A 19,629-nucleotide genomic window follows, 5' to 3' on the forward strand; every position below is an offset into this window, starting at 1 on the left:
ATTACCTGGCTTTTCAAATTAGGGGTCCCGAATCTGCCAAATTCAGGTGGCAAATTCGGGTGGAGCTTCGCCTACAGTGGAGGCCTGGCGTTGCCACGGAAATGTAAATTTCAGATCAGTACCTTCTTTCGATGGAAACAAAACAGTGGCTGGTGTCGAAGTCTCCCGCGTGGCCCCCCAAGCAGCAGCAGGGCCGGCTCCCTCGAGGGCGCCATCCCGCGTCCGCGACGGTGGGGACCAAACCGCCAGCTCCGCCGCCAGGCTCAGACTCCAGCGTTGTGCGCTCTCCCGGTCCTTCCGCCTTGTGCTCAGATGCGAGCGACTATCCCAGAAAGGAGTTATGCGACTTTGTCGGGAAATGATTCTAGTTTTCATTTCTTCTCCTGATTTTTCTCCCTCCTGGGACCCGACCGCTTCGAGTTATCCCCTTGAGGATGAACAACCTACGCCGCTGGCCCCAAGATGTTGCCCGCCCCTCACTCGTGCCCAAACAAGGGCAGAACCCAGAAGGAGGGAGGAAACCAGAAAAGAAAAAGCGGGTGTTTCAAATGGACCACACTTGTGCCGACGCGGCAGCGGAGTTGCAAGAGCCGAGAAGGGAATCCTGGCCGAGGCCGGGGACTCCGCCCGCCGGGGGGCGCAGGGACGCCGGGCGCGTGCGCGGTGCGGCCCCAACCCCAGCCGCAGCTGCTGCGATGCCTATTTTAGTCAAAGCCGCTGCCGGCGCCTGAACCCGGCACCGGAGGAGCAGCATCTCAACCCGGGATCGGCTGAGGTTTTCGCGTCGCGCGCCCGTCGGGTGGCCAAGTCTGTGTCCCCCTCAGCCGCCGCTGCTGCCCCAAACTTTGGCCAGCGCCGGCCGGGCTCCGCGCCAGGGACGAGCCAGGTAAGGAGCGAGAGGAACAGCTGCCTCGGGCTCCCCCAGGGCGCCCGGTTATTTGCAGGCTCGCGCTCTCTAGGCTAAATCGGGAAGTGAAAGTTAGATCCCTGCTCCGCTGGGAGCAACTTTGTCCTCACGGGCGGTGGCTGCGGGATCTCGGTGCCCCGGACCACTGGGAACCCCGCCCTCTCCTCTCTGGCCGCGCCTTCGTGGGGTTCCCTGTCCTTGGAAGCCGCCCTTCACCCGGGGTCTGGACAGCACGGTCACAAACATGCCACTCGAGTCTGGCAATGCCAGCGTCCTCGGGTGCCCTGGCCCCATCGCGTGCCCGTTCCCGCGGTCTGCTGCCCGTAAGCCCTGGGTGAGCGAAGCCTCTCCACTCCCCGCGACGCTCCCAGGGCTCCTCACCCGCGAACCCAGTACCGCTCCTCCTCACCCCCTGTGGGGGCCTCCGGGTCCCACGAGTAGGCAGCGCGCAGCCGGGCGCACCGTGTAGCCCGCCCTGGACTGCCGCTGGGAATGCGAGGTGAGTCAGGGCGCTCACTGCACACCCCTTGGGCCCAAGAGCTTCGGACCAAGAAGAGTTGATATGGCCTTTCCTCTTTGAGGAGCGAGGTGAGCCGGGCGCCTGGGGAGTGCAGATGGATAGGGGACCGGTGATCCACCCGCGCCCTCTCTCCCTCGTTTCGGAGGCTTTGGGAAACCGATTGTCGGCCAGACAAGTCTCAGAAACTGCTGGCTTTTGAAGGAGGATTAAGTGCGAAAAGACTTAGTAACATAACGCCCTTTACCATTCCGAAAATAAACAAAGGTTCAGTTAGGATTATGGAATGAATTGAGCCAGTCTAGGAGCACAACTTTTGCTCATTGTTGTTACCTTTTACATTTCTGCAGTTTGGCAAAGGATTAAGCTTAGTTTCACCATCTAGCTACTGATCCCTGCACACACCTATTTGAAAACCAACAGATCAACAGGACTTTACTAGAAGAGGGAATTTAAGAAATTAGACTCCAAGGAAACTAATACAAGAAAGAAAATTTCTCTTGATTTAGTCAGAATTAATGTGAACGCATATCATTTTACCAGTCTAACCTCTCTCCGTTAGACCCGTGCATTCTCTGCTTAAGGATAATTCAGTGTAAGCCACGTGAATCCATTAGGTAGTAGTCAAAAGAAATTGAAACCGGCAAGATCCTATCAATATTTGCTGACAGTAGATCACTGGCATTTCAAAATAGACATAGAGATAAGTATACACAGGTAAATAGTAGACCTATAGATAAATAGTAGACACATAAATATACAAGTAAAATGAATCATATAATATGTTAATAACTATATAGTTATTAAGTTATTAACTATATATTTAATAAGGTGTGCTACATCAAAATATGTTATAGGATTAACTCACCTTTTAAAAATCCATGCAACTGTGTCCTTGGTTCTTGGGTTAGTAGATCATAGTTTTCCTGTCATTTTTCTTGACCATAAATTGATACTTTTAGTTCCACTTAGAGAACTTTTAAAAGCCTGAAATTGAATTACAGTGGATTAATTGACAATACAGGGATAATCATGTGGATGTGAGAGAGAATGTGTATTAATTAACTGACTGTGTAAATCTCTATTAGAGCCACAGGCTATTAAAACTTCAAAAGGTTTCGATGACCATCTAGTCCAGTTGTCTTAGTTCCCAGGAAGAAACCCACCCAAAGAGCAGAAGTGACTTCTCTTACTTAGGTTGGCTTTCCTGGAGCTTATAGTACAGAACCTGACTCTCAACCTCGGGAAGGCTTGGCACTCTTCTGCCTTTACTACTAGGCTTGGGGAGACTGAAAAGTAATTTCTAAAAGTGTTTGTCATTTTTGTGTACCTTATGTATGGCTTTCACCTCTGCCTCTGGCATTCTTTACAGAGACTAGGCTTGGATATACCTAGATGAATATGACATAGTCTGTCTTGTAGGGAACATAGGGTAATTTGAGGAACAAATGGGACAATGGAAATGAAAACACATTCTAAAATGCAGTAGAAATGGCAGTTAATTTTAGCTTATATGATACTAATGCATAGGCTGATGTTGACATCATGAGTGACAGAGGACATTTAATATAATTCTCCCTCTTGAAAAAATTGTGAGATTAATTCTGATTTGATTCTTGAAAATAAACTTTGTATAAATTGAGTTATTAAAATAGTGATTCCACCATCTTAATAAGCTTATATTTTTATTGATTCAAACATTTATTTTATTTTTTTAAATTTAAATTTATTTATTTTAATTGGAGGCTAATTACTTTACAATATTGTATTGGTTTTGCCATAGATCAACATGAATCTGGCACGGGTGTACACGTGTTCCCAATCCTGAACCCCCCCTCCCACCTCCCTCCTCGTACCATCCCTCTGGGTCATCCCAGTGCACCAGCCCCAAGCATCCTGTATCCCGCATCGAACCTAGACTGGCGATTCGTTTCTTATATGATATTATACATGTTTCAGTGCCATTCTCCCAAATCATCCCTCCCTCTCCCTGGAAAGTAGAGGATTAAGAGGTGCAAGCTATTGTATATAAAATAAGCTACAAGTATATACTATACAACAACACAGAACTATAGCCAGTATTTTATAACTATAAATGGAGAATAACCTTTAAAAATTGTGAATCACTGTATCATACACTTGTAACATACAATATTGTACATCAAGTATATGTCAGTTAAAAAGTAGTTGAATTTTTATGATTTCTTTCCTTTTTTTCAGCAAATCAACATCTAAGTCAACTATTTTTTATATGTATGAACTGTTTTAGAACTATGAGACGAGATCTTTGACTTGTTTATTTACTGTTTGTAAATTTAGGCACACATATTTTTCTATCGTCTTAAGAGATGTGGAGTTCTTTCACATTAATGTATTAATAACATCCTTGAAAAATGGCCATCCTGATACCAATTCATTCTGCCACCTGAAACCTGTACTTCAGTATGATGAAAAAGAAAGAAATGGAAACATATGGCTTATTGTGTGAACTTATTGGAAGGAAATTCATATTTTTAAATGAAATTTTTAACATATTTTGGGTCTCCATTTGGAATTCTTTCCCTGAAACATAACAGTTCACTTATTCTGTAAATCTACATAGTTTTTGTCAGGGACCAATTTGTATAATTAATAATAGAATTTTTAAAGTACCAGAGAAGACTGAACGTAGTGCCATTTTGTGTTAAGGTTTATGTAAACATGTGTAAAGTGTATTTTCTTTGAAATGTATTTGCTACTGATTCTAATATTAAATAGTCAAATGCATACTCATGACCCCTCCTACATATAAAAACCTGGAAGTTTATTACTTTTCAATTTGTGAGATCCTTCTAACCAGAATTTTTATGAGAAAGTAAATTTTTAAATTAGAAGGTTAAAGGAGTAAATGTTAACTCTCTCTGTATATATAAATGACTATAGTAATATAGTTATTATGTGGGTATATGTTAATGTCTTCTTCATGGAGCACAGCCTTATCACGGTGAAGGTGCTTGTGTAACTCAATGAAGCTATTAGCCATGCTGTGCAGGGCCACTAAAGTTGACTGGTTCTATGAAGACCTACAACGCTTAGAACTAACAACAAAAAAAGATGTCCTTTTCATCATAGGGGATTGGAATGCAAAAGTAGGAAGTCGAGATATCTGGAATAACAGGCAAGTTTGGCCTTGGAGTACAAAAATGAAGCAGGGCAAAAGTTAACAGGGTTTTGTCAGGAGGACATGCTAGTCAGAGCAAACACCCTTTTCCAACAACCCAAGGGAGGACTCTACACATGGACATCACCAGATGGTCAATACCAAAATCAGACTGATTATGTTCTTTGCAGTCAAAGATGGAGATGCTGTATATATTCAGCAAAAACAAGACCTGGAGCTGACTGTGGCTCAGATCATGGGCTCCCTATTGCAAAATGCAGGCTTCAGTTGAAGAAAGTAGGCAAAACCACTAGGCCATTCAGATATGACCTAAATCAAATCCCTTATGATTATACAGTGGAAGTGACAAATAGATTCAAGGGATTAGGTCTGGTAGAGAGAGTGCCTGAAGAGCTATGGATGGAGGTTCATAACACTGTACAGGAGGCAGGGACCAAAACCATCCTGAAGAAAGAGAAATACAAGATGGCAAAGTGGTATTCTGAGGAGGCTTTTCAAACAGCTGAGGAAAGAAGAGGAGCAAAAGGCAAAGGAGAAAGGGAAAGTTATACCCAACTGAATGCAGAGTTCCAGAGAATAGCAAAGCAAGATTAAAAAAAAAAAAAAAAGCCTTCTTAAATGAACAATGAAGAGAAATAGAGGAAAACAGAATAAGAAAGACTAGAGATCTCTTCAAGAACATTGAAGATATTAAGGGAACATTTCATGCAAGTTCAGTTCAGTCACTCAGTCATGTCCAGCTCTTTGCAACCCCATGGACTGCAGCTCGCCAGGCTTCCCTGTCCATCACCAACTCCTCGAGCTTGCTCAAACTCATGTCCATCAAGTCAGTTATGCCATCCAACCATCTCATCATCTCTTGTCCCCTTCTCCTTCTGCCTTCAATTTTGCCCAGCATTAGGGTCATTTCCAGTGAGTCAGTTCTTTGCATCAGGTGGCCAAAGTATTGGAGCTTCAGCTTCTGTATCAGTCCTTCCAATAAATATTCAGGACATGGAACAACAGACTGGTTCCAAATAGGAAAAGGAGTATGTCAAGGCTATATATTGTCACCCTGCTTATTTAACTTATATGCAGAGTACATCATGAGAAATGCTGGGCTGGAGGAAGCACAAGCTGGAATCAAGATTGCCGGGAGAAATATCAGTAACCCTCAGATATGCAGATGACACTACCCTTATGGCAGAAAGTGAAGAAGAACTAAAGAGCCTCTTGATGAAAGTGAAAGAGGAGAGTAAAAAAGTTGGCTTAAAGCTCAACATTCAGAAAATGAAGATTATGGCATCCAGTCCCATCACTTCATGGGAAATAGATTGGGAAACAGTGGAAACAGTGTCAGACTTTATTTTTGGGGTTTCCAAAATCACTGCAAATGGTGATTGCAACCATGAAATTAAAAGACACTTACTCCTTGGAAGGAAAGTTATGACCAACCTAGACAGCATATTGAAAAGCAGAAACATTATTTTGTCAGCAAAGGTCCATCTAGTCAAGGCTATGGTTTTCCAGTGGTCATGTATGGATGTGAGAGTTGGACTGTAAAGAAAGCTGAGTGCCGAAGAATTGATGCTTTTGAACTGTGGTGTTGGAGAGGACTCTTGAGAGTCCCTTGGACTGCAAGGAAATCCAACCAGTCCATCCTAAAGGAGATCGGTCCTGAGTGTTCATTCGAAGGACTGATGCTGAAGCTGAAACTTAATACTTTGGCCACCTCATGAGAAGAGTTGATTCATTTGAAAAGACGCTGATGCTGGGAAAGATTGAGGGCAGGAGAAGAAGGGGATGACAGAGGATAAGATTGTTAGATGGCATCACCGACACAATGGACATGGGTTTGGGTGGTCTCTGGGAGTTGGTGATGCACAGGGAGGCCTGGTGTGCTGTGGTTCATGGGGTCGCAAAAACAGGCACTGAAATGAATTTCCTTTAGGACCAAGTGGGGACTCTCAAGAGTCTCCTCCAACACCACAGTTCAAAAGCATCAATTCTTCGGTGCTCAGTTTTCTTTATGGTTCAACTCTCACATCCATACATGACTACTGGAAAAACCATAGCTTTGACTAGATGGATCTTTGTTGGCAAAGTAATGACTCTGTTTTTTAATATACTGTCTAGGTTGGTCATAGCTTTTCTTTCAAGGAGCAAGAGTTTTTTGATATCATGGCTGCAGTCCCATCTGCAATGATTTGGGAACCTAAGAAAATGAAGTCTATCACTGTTTCCATTGTTTCTCCATCTATTTGCCGTGGAGTGATGGAACCGGATGCCATGATCTTAGTTTTCTGAATGTTGAGTTTTAAGCCAGCTTTTTCACTCTCTCTTTACTTTCAGCAAGAGGCTCTTTAGTGCCTTTCACTTTCTGCCATAAGGGTGGTATCATTTGCATATCTGAGTTTATTGATATTTCTCCCCGCAATCTTGATTCCAGGTTTCATGCAATGGTGGGCACAATAAAGGACTGAAATGGTAAGGACCTAACAGAAGCAGAAGAGATTAAAAAGAGGTAGCAAGAATACACAGAAGAACATTACAGAAAAGGTCTTAATAACCTGGATAACCACAATGGTGTGGTCACTTGCCTAAAGCCAGACATCCTAGAATGTGATGTCAACTCTATACAAAGCATTACTATAACAAAGCTAGTAGAGGTGACAGGTTTTCAGTTGAATTATTTAAGATCCTAAAAGATAGTGCTTTTAAAGTGCTCTACTCAATATTTCATCAATTTTTGAAAACTCAGCAGTGGTCACAGGACAGATAAAGGTCAGTTTTCATTCCAAACCCAAAGAAGGGCAATGCCAAAGAATGTGCAGGCTTCCCTTGTGGCTCAGACGGTAAAGAATCCACCTGCAGTGCGGGAAACCTGGGTTCAATCCCTGGGTTGGGAATATCCCCTGGAGGAAGGCATGGTAACCTATTTCAGTATTCTTGCCTGGAGAATCCCCATGCACAGAGGAGCCTGGTGGGCTACAGTCCATGGGATTGCAAAGAGTTGGACAGGGCTGAGTGACTAAGCACAGCACAGCAAAGAATGTTCAAACTATTGTACAGTTGCGTTCATTTCGCATGCTCACAAGGCTATACTCAAAATTCTTCAAGCTAGGCTTCAGCAGTATGTGAACCAAGAACTTCTAGATATACAAGCTGGGTTTCAAAGAGGCAGAGGAACCAGAGATCAAATTGCCAACATTCACTGGAATCATGGAGAAAGCAAGGGCGTTCCAGAAAAACCTCTACTTTTGTTTCATTGACTACGCTAAAGCCTTTGACTGTATGGATGACAACAAACTGGAAAATTCTTCAAAAGATGGAAATACTAGACCACCTGCCCTGTCTCCTGAGAAACCTGTATGCAGCTGAAGAAGCAACAGTTAGAACCAGACATGGTTCAAATTTGGGAAAGGAGTACATCAAGGCTGTATATTGTCACCCTGCTTATTTAACTTATATGCAAAGTACATCATATGAAACACCAGGCTGGATGAATCACAGGCTGGAATTAAGATTGCCAGGAGAAATATCAATAACCTCAGAAATATCAACAATCTGCAGATGGTATGACTCTAATGGCAGAAAATATGGAGGAACTAAAGAGCCTCATGATGAGGGTGAAAGAGAAGAGTGAAAAAGCAGGCTTAAAATTCAACATTCAAAAAACGAACACCATGGCATCTGGTTCCATAACTTCATGGCAAATAGAGGGGGAAAAGTGGAAGCAGTGACAGGTCTTATTTTCTTGGGCTCCAAAATCACTGCAGATGGTGACTGCAGCCATGAAATTAAAAGATGCTTGCTCCTTGGAAGGAAAGCTATGACAAACCTTGACAGTGTATTAAAAAACAGAGGCATCACATTCAAAGGTCCACCTAGTCAAAGCTATGGTTTTTCCATTAGTCATGTATGGATGTGAGAGTTGGTCCATGAAGAAGGCTGAGCACCAAAGAATTGATGATATTGAATTGTGGTGCTGGAGAAGACTCTTGAGAGTCTCTTGGTCTGCAAGGAGATCAAAGCGGTCAATCTTAAAGGAAATCAACCCTGAATATTCATTGGAAGGACTGATACTGAAGCTGAAGCTCCAATACTTTGGCCACCTGACGGGAAGCACTGACTCACTGGAAAAGACCCTGATGCTGGGAAAGACTGAAGGCAAAAGGAGAAGGGGGCAGTAGAGGATGAGCTGGTTAGATAGCATTACCGACTCAATGGACGTGAATTTAAGCAAACCCAGAAGTGACTTAGCAGCAGCAGCAGCAGGAGATAGTGGAGGACAGAGGAGACTGGAGTGCTACAGTGCAAGGGGTCACAAAGAGTTAGACATGACTTAGTGACTGAACAACAATATGATAATGCAGTATATATGTATATATGGTATAGTGATTAACAACAACGTTAGTGGTGAAGAATCCACCTGCCAATGCAGGAGATGCAAAAAATGCAGGTTTGATCCCTAGGTCGGGAACATCCCCTGGAGTGGGAAATGTCATGCTACTCCCATTTTCTTGCCTGGAAAATCACCTGGGCATAGGAGACTGACAGGCTGAAGTCCATGGGGTTACAAAGAGTCAGACATGACTTAGCGACTAATCAACAACAAAACATCCTAAGCCTTCAAATAGTAAATAACAAGGTGTTAATTTTTCAAAGTATTCAGAATACCCATTTTCTAGTCATTTTTCCTGTGTTTGGATTCAGTGTCTCTAATGGCAGCATAATAGAAAACTATATTAAATAACTTTTAAATTGTGGTTTATGAATATTGGTGATTGTTTATAGGCTAGTTAAATCCCTCCTTCCTCTCCATCCCACCAAGTATGTTTAGATACACATATTAATAAATGTTTTGATATGTATAGGTATATACATCAGGGAATAGTTATGCACTAGCCTAAGTATTTTATATATTTCATCATAAAGTCAGTGAAGTATTATCGTCATTAACAGATAAGAAAATGGATACATTTAATATGTGACAGAGTGGGAATTTGAACCTAGGTCTGTCTAATTCATAAGCACCGGACAAGTCTATTTACCAACACCTAGTTCACAGAAATAATTTTTGTATAATATAATACCCATAGGGGTGGGTGATAAGGTACAGCTGTCATTTTTTGACTGTCCTTTCATTTTTTCATTTTTACAGGAATTTTCAAGATGAATTATACCATGTCTAGCCCACTGGCAGAAGCAACTGCAATAGGTTTTACGCCTGAGTTAGGAAGAATCCTACCTGTGCCTTCCAATGAGACCACTTGTGAAAACTGGCGAGAGATACATCATCTAGTTTTTCATATAGCAAATATTTTTTTCGCAATTGGATTGGTTATTCCAACTACACTTCACCTTCATATGATACTTCTTAGGGGGCTGTTAGCTGTAGGTAAGATACTTAACTAATGTTATATAAAATTTTTCCTATAACTTGCATCTGATGGGTTTTGTATTGGGGAGGGTCTATAGCATACCAAAACTATGAGCCTTCATTAGCAAATTAGCAGTACATCAAGTAAGTTAGAACATAGGCCTTCACCCTTTTGTACTTCAGATAAAGCTAACAACATGTTCGTATGTTGTTTAGATTTTCCAGACATCAGAAATTCGTTTGTGAGTAAGAGTGCAAACTTTGGAGCCAGACTGTGTTTTAACAATCCTGGTTTCAGCACTTGCCAACTGTTATTAACTGGGGTAATAACCTTTCTATAGCTCAGTTTCCCCAGGTGTCAAATAAGGGTAAAAATAATACCACCTCCTGGGGTTTGAGAATTAGGTGAGTGTTTATGAGTGTGTGTGTGTATGTGATATTTGACTTACAATAGTGCCTGGCATCGGAGAAGGCGATGGCACCCCACTCCAGTACTCCTGCCTGGAAAAATCCCATGGATGGAGGAGCCTGGTGGGCTGCAGTCCACGGGGCCGCCAAGAGTCAGACACGACTGAGCGACTTCACTTTCACTTTTCACTTTCATGCATTGGAGAAGGAACTGGCAACCCACTCCAGTATTCTTGCCTGGAGAATCCTAGGGACAGGGGGAGCCTGGTGGGCTGCCGTCTATGGGGTCACACAGAGTCAGACACGACTGAAGTGACTTAGCAGCAGCAGCAGTGCCTGGCATATAGTAAATACTCTTTAGTTTTAACTATCATTATTTGAATAGTTGTTTACTTGCTGGGAGCAGTAAAGCAACACTGGGAACAAAAATAGTTGCCCAGACACAATAGTTCAAATAAAATTTTAGGGAGATACTCTGTTAACCCTGATGAAGCAAATTAATCCATATCAAAATACTAAAACAGATGAATTTACCATTTTAGCCAGTGATTCTGGACAAGTTACTCTCTATGTGATTATGTCCCTGGTGATTCATTTATTCAGATGCATTTTTGAGCATCTGTAAAATGTCAGACAGAAAGTTAACAATGAAGTCTGCATCCTTGAGAAAGACACCCTTTTGGAGGCCAGAGAGAAACAGGTGGGCAGTCACATAGGACACATCAGATGCTATGATGCAGGTGGGCATTCCAGTGCCAGGGAGAAACGGACAGGGTGATGGGCTCAGCGGGAAAGCAGACCAGGGTGCGCTGCAGAGACGGCAGTGGAGCTGGCTTTGGGAAGATGAACAGGATTCCTCTGAGTGTGAGTGTGTGTGGTATCCAGGTCAAAGGAGAGGAAGGGGAGATCCAGCACATTGAGGGAGGATGAAAAGTAGCTCACTATGCCTGAAATACATGATAACGACAAGGAAGGGTCAAAGAAAGTGCTGAAAGGGTGGCTGGAAGGTAGGGTTCTGTGGCTGTTACCTCTGGGTCAGGTAGGGATTATAGCAGGAGGAACAGAGCATCGAGGGAAGAAATAAAACCACACCCGATAAAAAAGCAAAATAATTAGGACTTTTAAGACAGAACTTTGGAGGTGGAACAGACCAAGGGAGATCACCTAGTCCAACACTGTAGAAACAAAGCAACTGAGGCCTTGGAGAAATCAAATGAATCATCCAAGGTTAAGACCAGAGAAAACTAGCCAAACCAGGACTATAATTGGGGTCCTCCAGCTTCCCAGTGAGTCCTTCCACCATGTTACCCTGTCTCCTTTAAGTAATAAGATTTTACATGTTTTCAGTATTTGCTATGGCAGCCCACTCCAGTATTCTTGCCTGAAGAATCCCATGAATAGAGGAGCCTGGTGGGCTACAGTCCACAGGATCGCAAAGAGTCAGACATGACTGAGCGACTTCACTCACTCACTCATTAGCTAAAGAACATTAAAATTTTTACACTTTGGGTTATTATTCAGGTGCCTGACATCATTTTAATGAAATTTTAAAATTGCAAGTGAATAACTTTTTAAAAATGGAAGATTTAGTTTTTATGTGTATATGTGTGTTGATATATTTGTATTGATAACTGATATGGATAATTTTAAAATATATACTGATTCTCCCATCATAAAGTCAATCAAATTTGTGCAGATTTGAAACCAACCAACCAACCGATTTGTGCAAATTTGCACAAATCTTTTGGAAAACGGTCCTTTAATGTCATCAGAGTCTATAAAGCTTATTCTCTTAGCTCACTGTTGGGTCATCCACCCTAAGCAAGTAGTCACAAGAACAGATACATTTTTATATATAAAGCTGCTTTTATAAAAAATTACAGGGACTTCCCTGGTGGTGCAGTAACTAAGACTCTGCGCTTCCAATGCAAGGGGCTCGGGTTTGATCCCTGGTCAGGGAAATAGATCTTGTATACCACAACTAAGACCTGATGCAGCCGAAATAAATAATTTTTTTTTAATTACAGCCAAAGTATTTCACCTGTCCACCAGCAGGGAGATAGTTAAATTATGGTTTATCAGTTACAATCAATTAAAACTATGTATTCAGTTCAGTCGCTCGATTGTGTCCGATTCTTTACGACCCCATGGACTGCAGCATGCCAGGCCTCCTTGTCCATCACCAACTTCTGGAGTTTACCCAAACTCATGTCCATCGAGTCAGTGATGCCATCCAGCCATCTCATCCTCTGTCATCCCCTTTTCCTCCTGCCCTCAATCCCTCCCAGCATCAGGGTCTTTTCCAATGAGTCAGCTCTTTGCATGAGGTGGCCAAAGTATTGGAGTTTCAGCTTCAGCATCAGTCCTTCCAATGAACACCCAGGACTGATCTCCTTTAGAATGGACTTGTTGGATCTCCTTGCAGTCCAAGAGACTTCCAAGAGTCTTCTCCAACACCACAGTTCAAAAGCATCAATTCTTTGGTGTTCAGCTTTCTTCACAGTCCAACTCTCACATCCATACATGACCACTGGAAAAATCATAGCCTTGACTAGATAGACCTTTGTTGGCAAAGTAATGTCTCTGCTTTTTAATATGCTATCTAGGTTGGTCATAACTTTTCTTTCAAGGACCAAGTGTCTTTTAATTTCATGGCTGCAATCACCATCTGCAGTGATGTTGGAGCCCCCAAAATAAAGTGTGACACAGTTTCCACTGTTTCCCCATCTATTTCCCATGAAGTGATATGAAGTGCTTTGATGAAATGAGAAAATCACTGCAATAAGTAAAAAAGTAAGTTTTAAATTGTGGATTCATTAGGTTTGCCATCAGTTAAAAATACAGAAAAACTGAGTCAGTGTTAACTATCAACAATGGCTATCTTTTAAGTAGTAGAATTATGAGGTTCTGTTCTCCTTTTAAAAATGACTTTTATAGTTTACAAGTTTTCTGCAGCAACATGTGGTTTGGTTTGGTAATCAAACAAAAACCAAAATGTAACAAAGTGATATTTGACATGTATTTCCAAGATGTGTTTGGAAATATTTTATATACAGAAGATGACAAATGTATTAAGCTACATACTGAAGCTACAAGACAAGCTTGTTAAGCTACAAGACATCTTACATGCCCACCTCGTTGTTCACAGGATGTGCCCTTTATGTCGTCTGGGCCACTCTCTACCGATGTGCCTTGGATATCATGATCTGGAACTCGGTGTTCCTGGGGATCAACATTCTGCATCTTTCATATCTTTTGTACAAGAAAAGACCGGTAATTACTAACAATTAATTGATAAGTAAGAGATTTTAAAGCTAATCAAGTACTTTGTTCATATTTGAGAATGAGCATCTAATATCTTTAGGCCCTTTAATATCATTTTTCTGAAGATGAGACTTTTTGTGTATATATGCCTGGAAATGAAATATTTGAACATCATGAAATTTGTTCCACAAACGAGTTTTTAAAACCTTTTTAATCATTAGGGCAATTTAGACATGAAGGAACATGACAGTATTCTCTCTTTTTAGTCATCTAAGCTCAATTATTTCTTCTTCCTATTGATATTCAAATGTCATTTGGTAATATCTTTGCCTAGTTATAAAATTAAGTGCTCATAGACAACTTTCAGAACACACCAATGATTTACAAATAGCTCGTTATGTTTTATGCTAGTTTTTAAATGTAATAGCTTTTTTTTTCCTATGTCCAAAATACTCATTTAAGGAAATCACCATTTTCAGTGAGTTGTAAGGAAGACAGTAATATTTAACTTTTTCTTTTCCACTCCAACTTATCTTGCTGTGTTTCCTTGGTCATACCAAGAACAAATTGGTGCTAACAGAAAAGGAAAGTAGCATGGCCTCTAGCAATCACTGCATAGCTGTTTGTTGACTGTTGACTGTCAAAGCACATGCAAATATTCAGTAGAGCAAAAGACAACATGCTTGCTCTAATCTTATGTTCAAGGCCAGACATGCACACAGAAAAGTGTTAGAAACGATAATTCTTAGGAAATGACAATTTCCCTGATACAGATTGGTATGTATCACAGACATTCCACTAGATTGTGACCTCCTCAAACCTTGCAACCCACTCTGTTTTGCTTACTATATTAGTCAGTTTTCACTACGTTATGCTGTGTAACAGTCTGAAAGTCTCAGTGCCATATAACAGCAACACATTTTTTCTTCATCACCTGATATATGGACTGTGGCAGCTGTGTACAGCTGTAATTCTATTCCACGTGTCTTTTCCATTTCAGGGTCTCTGCTGAAGCAGCAGGTTCTATTTGGACATGCATTGTCATGGCAGAGAGAGAAATAGAACAAAAGAAACACTCATTGTTTTTTAAAACTTCTGCTCAGAAGGAGCATATATCAATTCTGCTTGCCAGAGCAACTGACATGACCAAGCCTGATGACGTGGGAGTAGGATGGGGTAAGAGGATATACGATCCTCTTTCAGGGGTGGAAGCAGCCAGGAGCTGCAAACAATAGGATCGTCTACCACGCTTATTGTTGTGTTCTCTGTTCTGGCCAAGCATGGCTGGCATGTAACTGGTGCTCAAAAACACCTTTGATAAGTGAATGCTTTCAAAGAGAGGAGTTTAGAGGGCTTCATGGAAGAACTGGGACTTGAGCTAAGGCTGGCAGGATGAGCAGATTATGAATTTAAGTCAGTTTTTCAGTTCATATATTCATCGTGCCACACTGGCTACTGTGCACGCTGAAAGTGAGACAGATCTGTGATTTAATTAAACACTCATTACGAAAGCTCTAGAGTGGAGAAGGTAGATGATAGCAATAATAAGGATTTCAGCTTCTCAATATCAGAACTTCCTAGAATCCCACATTCTGATCATAAGATTCAGTAGTTGTTGTTGATGTGATAGTGCCACCGAGGAAGTAAATCACTCAGTATCTGTGCTTTTGTTTCTTCTCAGGCTAAAAGCCTATCTTTTTGAAAAATATAAATGCTAATTCTTCATTAAAATGAAACAGCAGGAAAGTGAGAGTGTCAGAAAGGCTGCAAGTGACATCTGAGCAGCCCTGATCTCCTGGGTCTGTAGCTTCATGGCATAGCTGCCACAGATTTCATGGAGATGGATGACCACCTGAACATCAAAGTTCATTTGCATGCAGTACAGATTTCCCAGACTAACGCTGAGCACACAGATAGGCTTGACTTGGGCTTTAGATAGTCTGACAACAGAGGCGACTGAGCCATTTGAATTTTACATTCTTCACTTTGCTTTAGAATAAATACATGAGAAGTAGTAATTACAGCTAAGGATATTTGATTTCCTGTATTAACTCACTAGATAATAATTGCACATAAGTAAAACATTTAATGCATCAATCTTTGTAAATTTATTTCCAAGTTGATTCCTAATTTATATACTTATTTCCTTGCTGTAATATTTCAGAGTTACTGTAGCTTCCTTCTGTGAAACAGAAATGTTCTAAAATGAAAAGCTTTTATTAATATGTTATTTATAGAAAATGCTAAGATGGGCAAGGTGAATACTGTGACAACAATCAGAACCTCCACGGTTGCTTGACAGTGCATAGAAAGAGATGTAATCAACAGTGCAGATCTTCACCATATGCTGTCAGAGTTCAGCTTAATTGCAAAAGTGCCCTTTTAGCATCGAAACTTACATCACCACTTACTCTTGGTGTCAGATTCCATTGACCAAAATATAGAAGGGTGAAGGCATGTATTGCAGATCCATTTATTCTGAAAACTCTATTAAGACCACAGCAGCTGATGTTTCGGGGTTGCTGCATTAGGTGTGGCATTTGGTCACTGCTTGCTTTCAGGTAAAGATCGAAAAGGAACTCAAAAGCATCTACCGGCGATTGTTTGAACCCCTCCGTGTGTCTCCAGATTTGTTTAGAAGATTAACTGGACAGTTTTGCATGATCCAAACGTTAAAAAAGGGCGAAAGCTATGCTGTAGAGGAGCTAACCTCAGTTGACGACCGTCTGAGTATTCTCCTGAAAGGAAAGTAAGTGCTCTATGGAAATCAAAATGCCTTGTTTGCCTGGAATCTTCTGGCCTCTGGGTAGGAAATGAATGGAAGGGAATGTTGCAACTAATGGAGTAAGTGGTCATGGAGGTAAATTCTCATGTGGACAACTGCATTATAGAACATTACAGAGTAATGTGGTAAAGTTATGTAGGATTTATCTCAGTGAGTCATGTTGCTAATCAGGATTTTTACTTGTGAACAGTTTTCACCTTTTTAGTAAGTTTAATGAGGCAAAACTAGAATAGGTTTAAATTGGGTATTAAAATTTAAGAAGCTTATGCATGAGTCTGAGTGAACTCCAGGAGTTGGTGATGGATGGGGAGGCCTGGTGTGCTGCGATTCATGGGGTCGCAAAGAGTCATACATGACTGAGTGACTGAACTGAACTGAACTGACGCATGTTTTAGAGGTGACTTGCTTATTTTTTTGAATATGACAAAAATGCAACTTCTAGGAATATCAGTCTCCTGGGGAGACAGCAGTGTCTATTTTCTCTCAGAAGTGTACCAGTTTGAATAATGAATTATATGGTCATTCCAGCTAGACACTCAGAGAAGGCAATGGCACCCCACTCCAGTACTCTTGCCTGGAAAATCCCATGGATGCAGGAGCCTGGTAGGCTGCAGTCTATGGGGTCACTAAGAGTGGGACACAACTGAGCGACTTCACTTTCACTGTTCACTGCGGGGGACGACCCGTGAAGGGTTAAGTCTTGGGAGCTCCCTGGCAGGTATGCCAGGCCCTAGGACATGTGCCTAAGCTCCCTGTCCCGCCACCCTCAAGAATTTTTATAGCCCTTAAGGCTCCAAGATGTTTGGTTTCGGCAACATTTCATAGAAGATAGATTATCTTATTGTGTATACTTCATAGAAGATAGATATTCTGATTGTGTTCTATATACAATGGTAAGGGTCTGGTGATTGTATCCTGAGATTAAAAAACAACCTTGTGAGTGCCTTAAGTCACGTACTTTACCCTATATATACCGCAGCACAATAAAGCAAGGTATCAGCCATTTTGGTCTGATCCTCTCAACCCCATCTTTTGTCTATCTCTTATTTTCTTAGCGGGGACGCTCCGTTCTCTCCCTGTGCAGGTGCGACTCTTGCTTGTGCTGGCCGCGGCAGTTCACTTTCATGCATTGGAGAAGGCAATGACAACCCGCTCCAGTGTTCTTGCTTGGAGAATCCCAGGGATGGGGGAACCTGGGGGGCTGCCGTCTGTGGGGTTGCAGAGTCGGACATGACTGAAGCGACTTAGCAGCAGCAGCAGCTAGACACTGATGAAATTAAACATGTCTGCTTCAATATGGACACTTTTTTCCCCTGTTGTTAGTGAAACTTATTTTGAAACTAATAGTGTGCCCTGGGAAGTGCTTTTTAATTATGTCAGTCTCCTGTGGGGTCTTTAAGATTTTACAAAATAAAAAAACCATAAGATTATGGAGATTTTAAGGCTTATCATGTTATGTGTGAATTATTATGCATTTATTAACACTAATTTCTGTTATCAGAATGAAGGTTTCCTATCGAGGACATTTTCTGCATAACATTTACCCCTGTGCCTTTATAGATTCTCCTGAATTTAGATCAACCCAGATGCACAAAGGTGAAAAATTCCAGGTATGTTTTGGCATGATTTTTAAAAAGATTGAAACTAGTTAATGTCTTATGCAAAATCCAAAGGATGTGGATGGAAAAGTGACCGTGACTTATTGAAAAAAGAGATTACCATATGGTATAGATAGTATGATCCCATTTTTGCAAAAATTGTTTTAAATTTATTTTTGGCAGTCCTGGGTCTTCGTTGCTGCATGCGGGCTTTTGTCTAGTTGCAGAGAATGGGAGTTACTCTTCAGTGTGGTGCATGGGCTTCTCATTGAGGTGGCTTCTCAGGTGGCAAGGGCTTAGTTGCTTTGTACCATGTGGGATCTTCCTGAACCAGGGATCAAACCTGTGTCCCCTGCACTGGCAGGCAGATTCCTAACTACTGGACCATCAGGGAAGTTCCTTGTAAAACTGAAAGTGGTGTGTATAGGTACACAAGAAGAGGCCTATAAATATATATCCTGATTTAGCCATAATGTTAACACTTATTTCTGAAGGTCTGATTGCTTTGTTTTCTTCCTTTTTGTTTAGTTTGTTTAATTTTTCCACAGAGAACATCTAATGCTTTTGTTATGAAAAAAAGGAAAAGGTCAGTTATGGATAATCAGTGTACTTAAAACATGTAATTGGTTACTTTTACTGGGGAAAAGCAGGAAACTGATTTTGCCCTAGAGAACCTACTTTGTTAATCCTCATGAAAAAAAATTTAACCACTGTACTCTTTTTAATGTAATGAATATATTTAAGGGCAAAGAATGAAGTTCTTTACAGTTAGAATAATTTGAAGTACGCAGCCTGACTCTTTCAATATCTTAGAAAACAAAACGCTCCATTATGTGATACTTCGTTCTGATTCTTCCTGTGAATGTCCAGCTGTCCTATTTTATTCCCCTCAGTATTGTCAGGAAAGTAACCAAGAAAATGGGTGGACTTTCCTTAGTCTGAGCCTCTAGATAAACAGCAGTAAGGAAGTATCCTGAGAATAGGGTTTCTTAGGAACAGGAGCTGCGTTAGACATTACTGACAGGAGGGTTGATGTAAACATTCAGGTGGGAAGTGGAGTAGAAGGGGATGCTACCACCTGACGGAGGAAAAATCAGTGTTTCTTGGTGACAAAGTCTTATTGTTGAGTCTCATTTTGAGATGCCACACTCTTAGGGATGCCACATGGAGATACAAGGGGACATTCCCAGACACTAGCTAAGTGGATTTACAATGGTTTCAGGCCTGCCCCGCTCCTACCCTGCCTGAGTAACCACACAACATGTTAAAGTTATGTGCGTTTACTAGAGGGTCTCATATAAATTTACTACCTGGCTGCAATGTTGTCCCCAGGCTTGCTGAGCTAAAGATACAGGAGGAAAAAGCAGAGCCTACATCCTGCCTCCTCTAACTTACACACTCCCTTGGGTTTTTCTGGAGTCAGCTCTGCACTGAGATTTATTCTTACAGTATCTTTAATCACCACCACCTATAAACTGGTCCAGGGCCACTTCTTTCCTCTCTCCCTCATTCCTCTGACCTGCTTCCAGCTTCTTCTTCCAAAGCCCAACATTTATCTGTTGCATCTATTTCTGTTTATAGTAGCAAGTGATTTTACACGATAACTGTTTCATAGGATCCTGAAGAGA

General features: G+C 41.5%; 1 protein-coding gene across 2 annotated transcripts in view; it reads left to right on the plus strand.

Moving 5' to 3' along the window:
• The first annotated feature begins 701 nt into the window (after positions 1–701).
• The window catches only part of BVES (blood vessel epicardial substance), a 54,260-nt gene continuing 35,332 nt past the window's right edge, over positions 702–19,629 (plus strand). The window contains exons 1-5 of one of the 2 annotated variants that reach the window (XM_027972406.3): positions 702–886; positions 9,728–9,964; positions 13,503–13,627; positions 16,180–16,367; positions 17,905–18,013. In XM_027972406.3, coding sequence (XP_027828207.1) covers positions 9,739–9,964; positions 13,503–13,627; positions 16,180–16,367; positions 17,905–18,013 — 648 coding nt within the window. In that variant the 5' untranslated portion in view covers positions 702–886; positions 9,728–9,738. Of the gene's footprint in view, positions 887–962; positions 1,407–9,727; positions 9,965–13,502; positions 13,628–16,179; positions 16,368–17,904; positions 18,014–19,629 lie in introns of those variants that run through there. The other variant, XM_060419554.1, reaches the window with a different exon arrangement.

Source organism: Ovis aries, chromosome 8 (genome assembly GCF_016772045.2).
Source record: "Ovis aries strain OAR_USU_Benz2616 breed Rambouillet chromosome 8, ARS-UI_Ramb_v3.0, whole genome shotgun sequence".
Classification (NCBI taxonomy): Eukaryota; Metazoa; Chordata; class Mammalia; order Artiodactyla; family Bovidae; genus Ovis; species Ovis aries.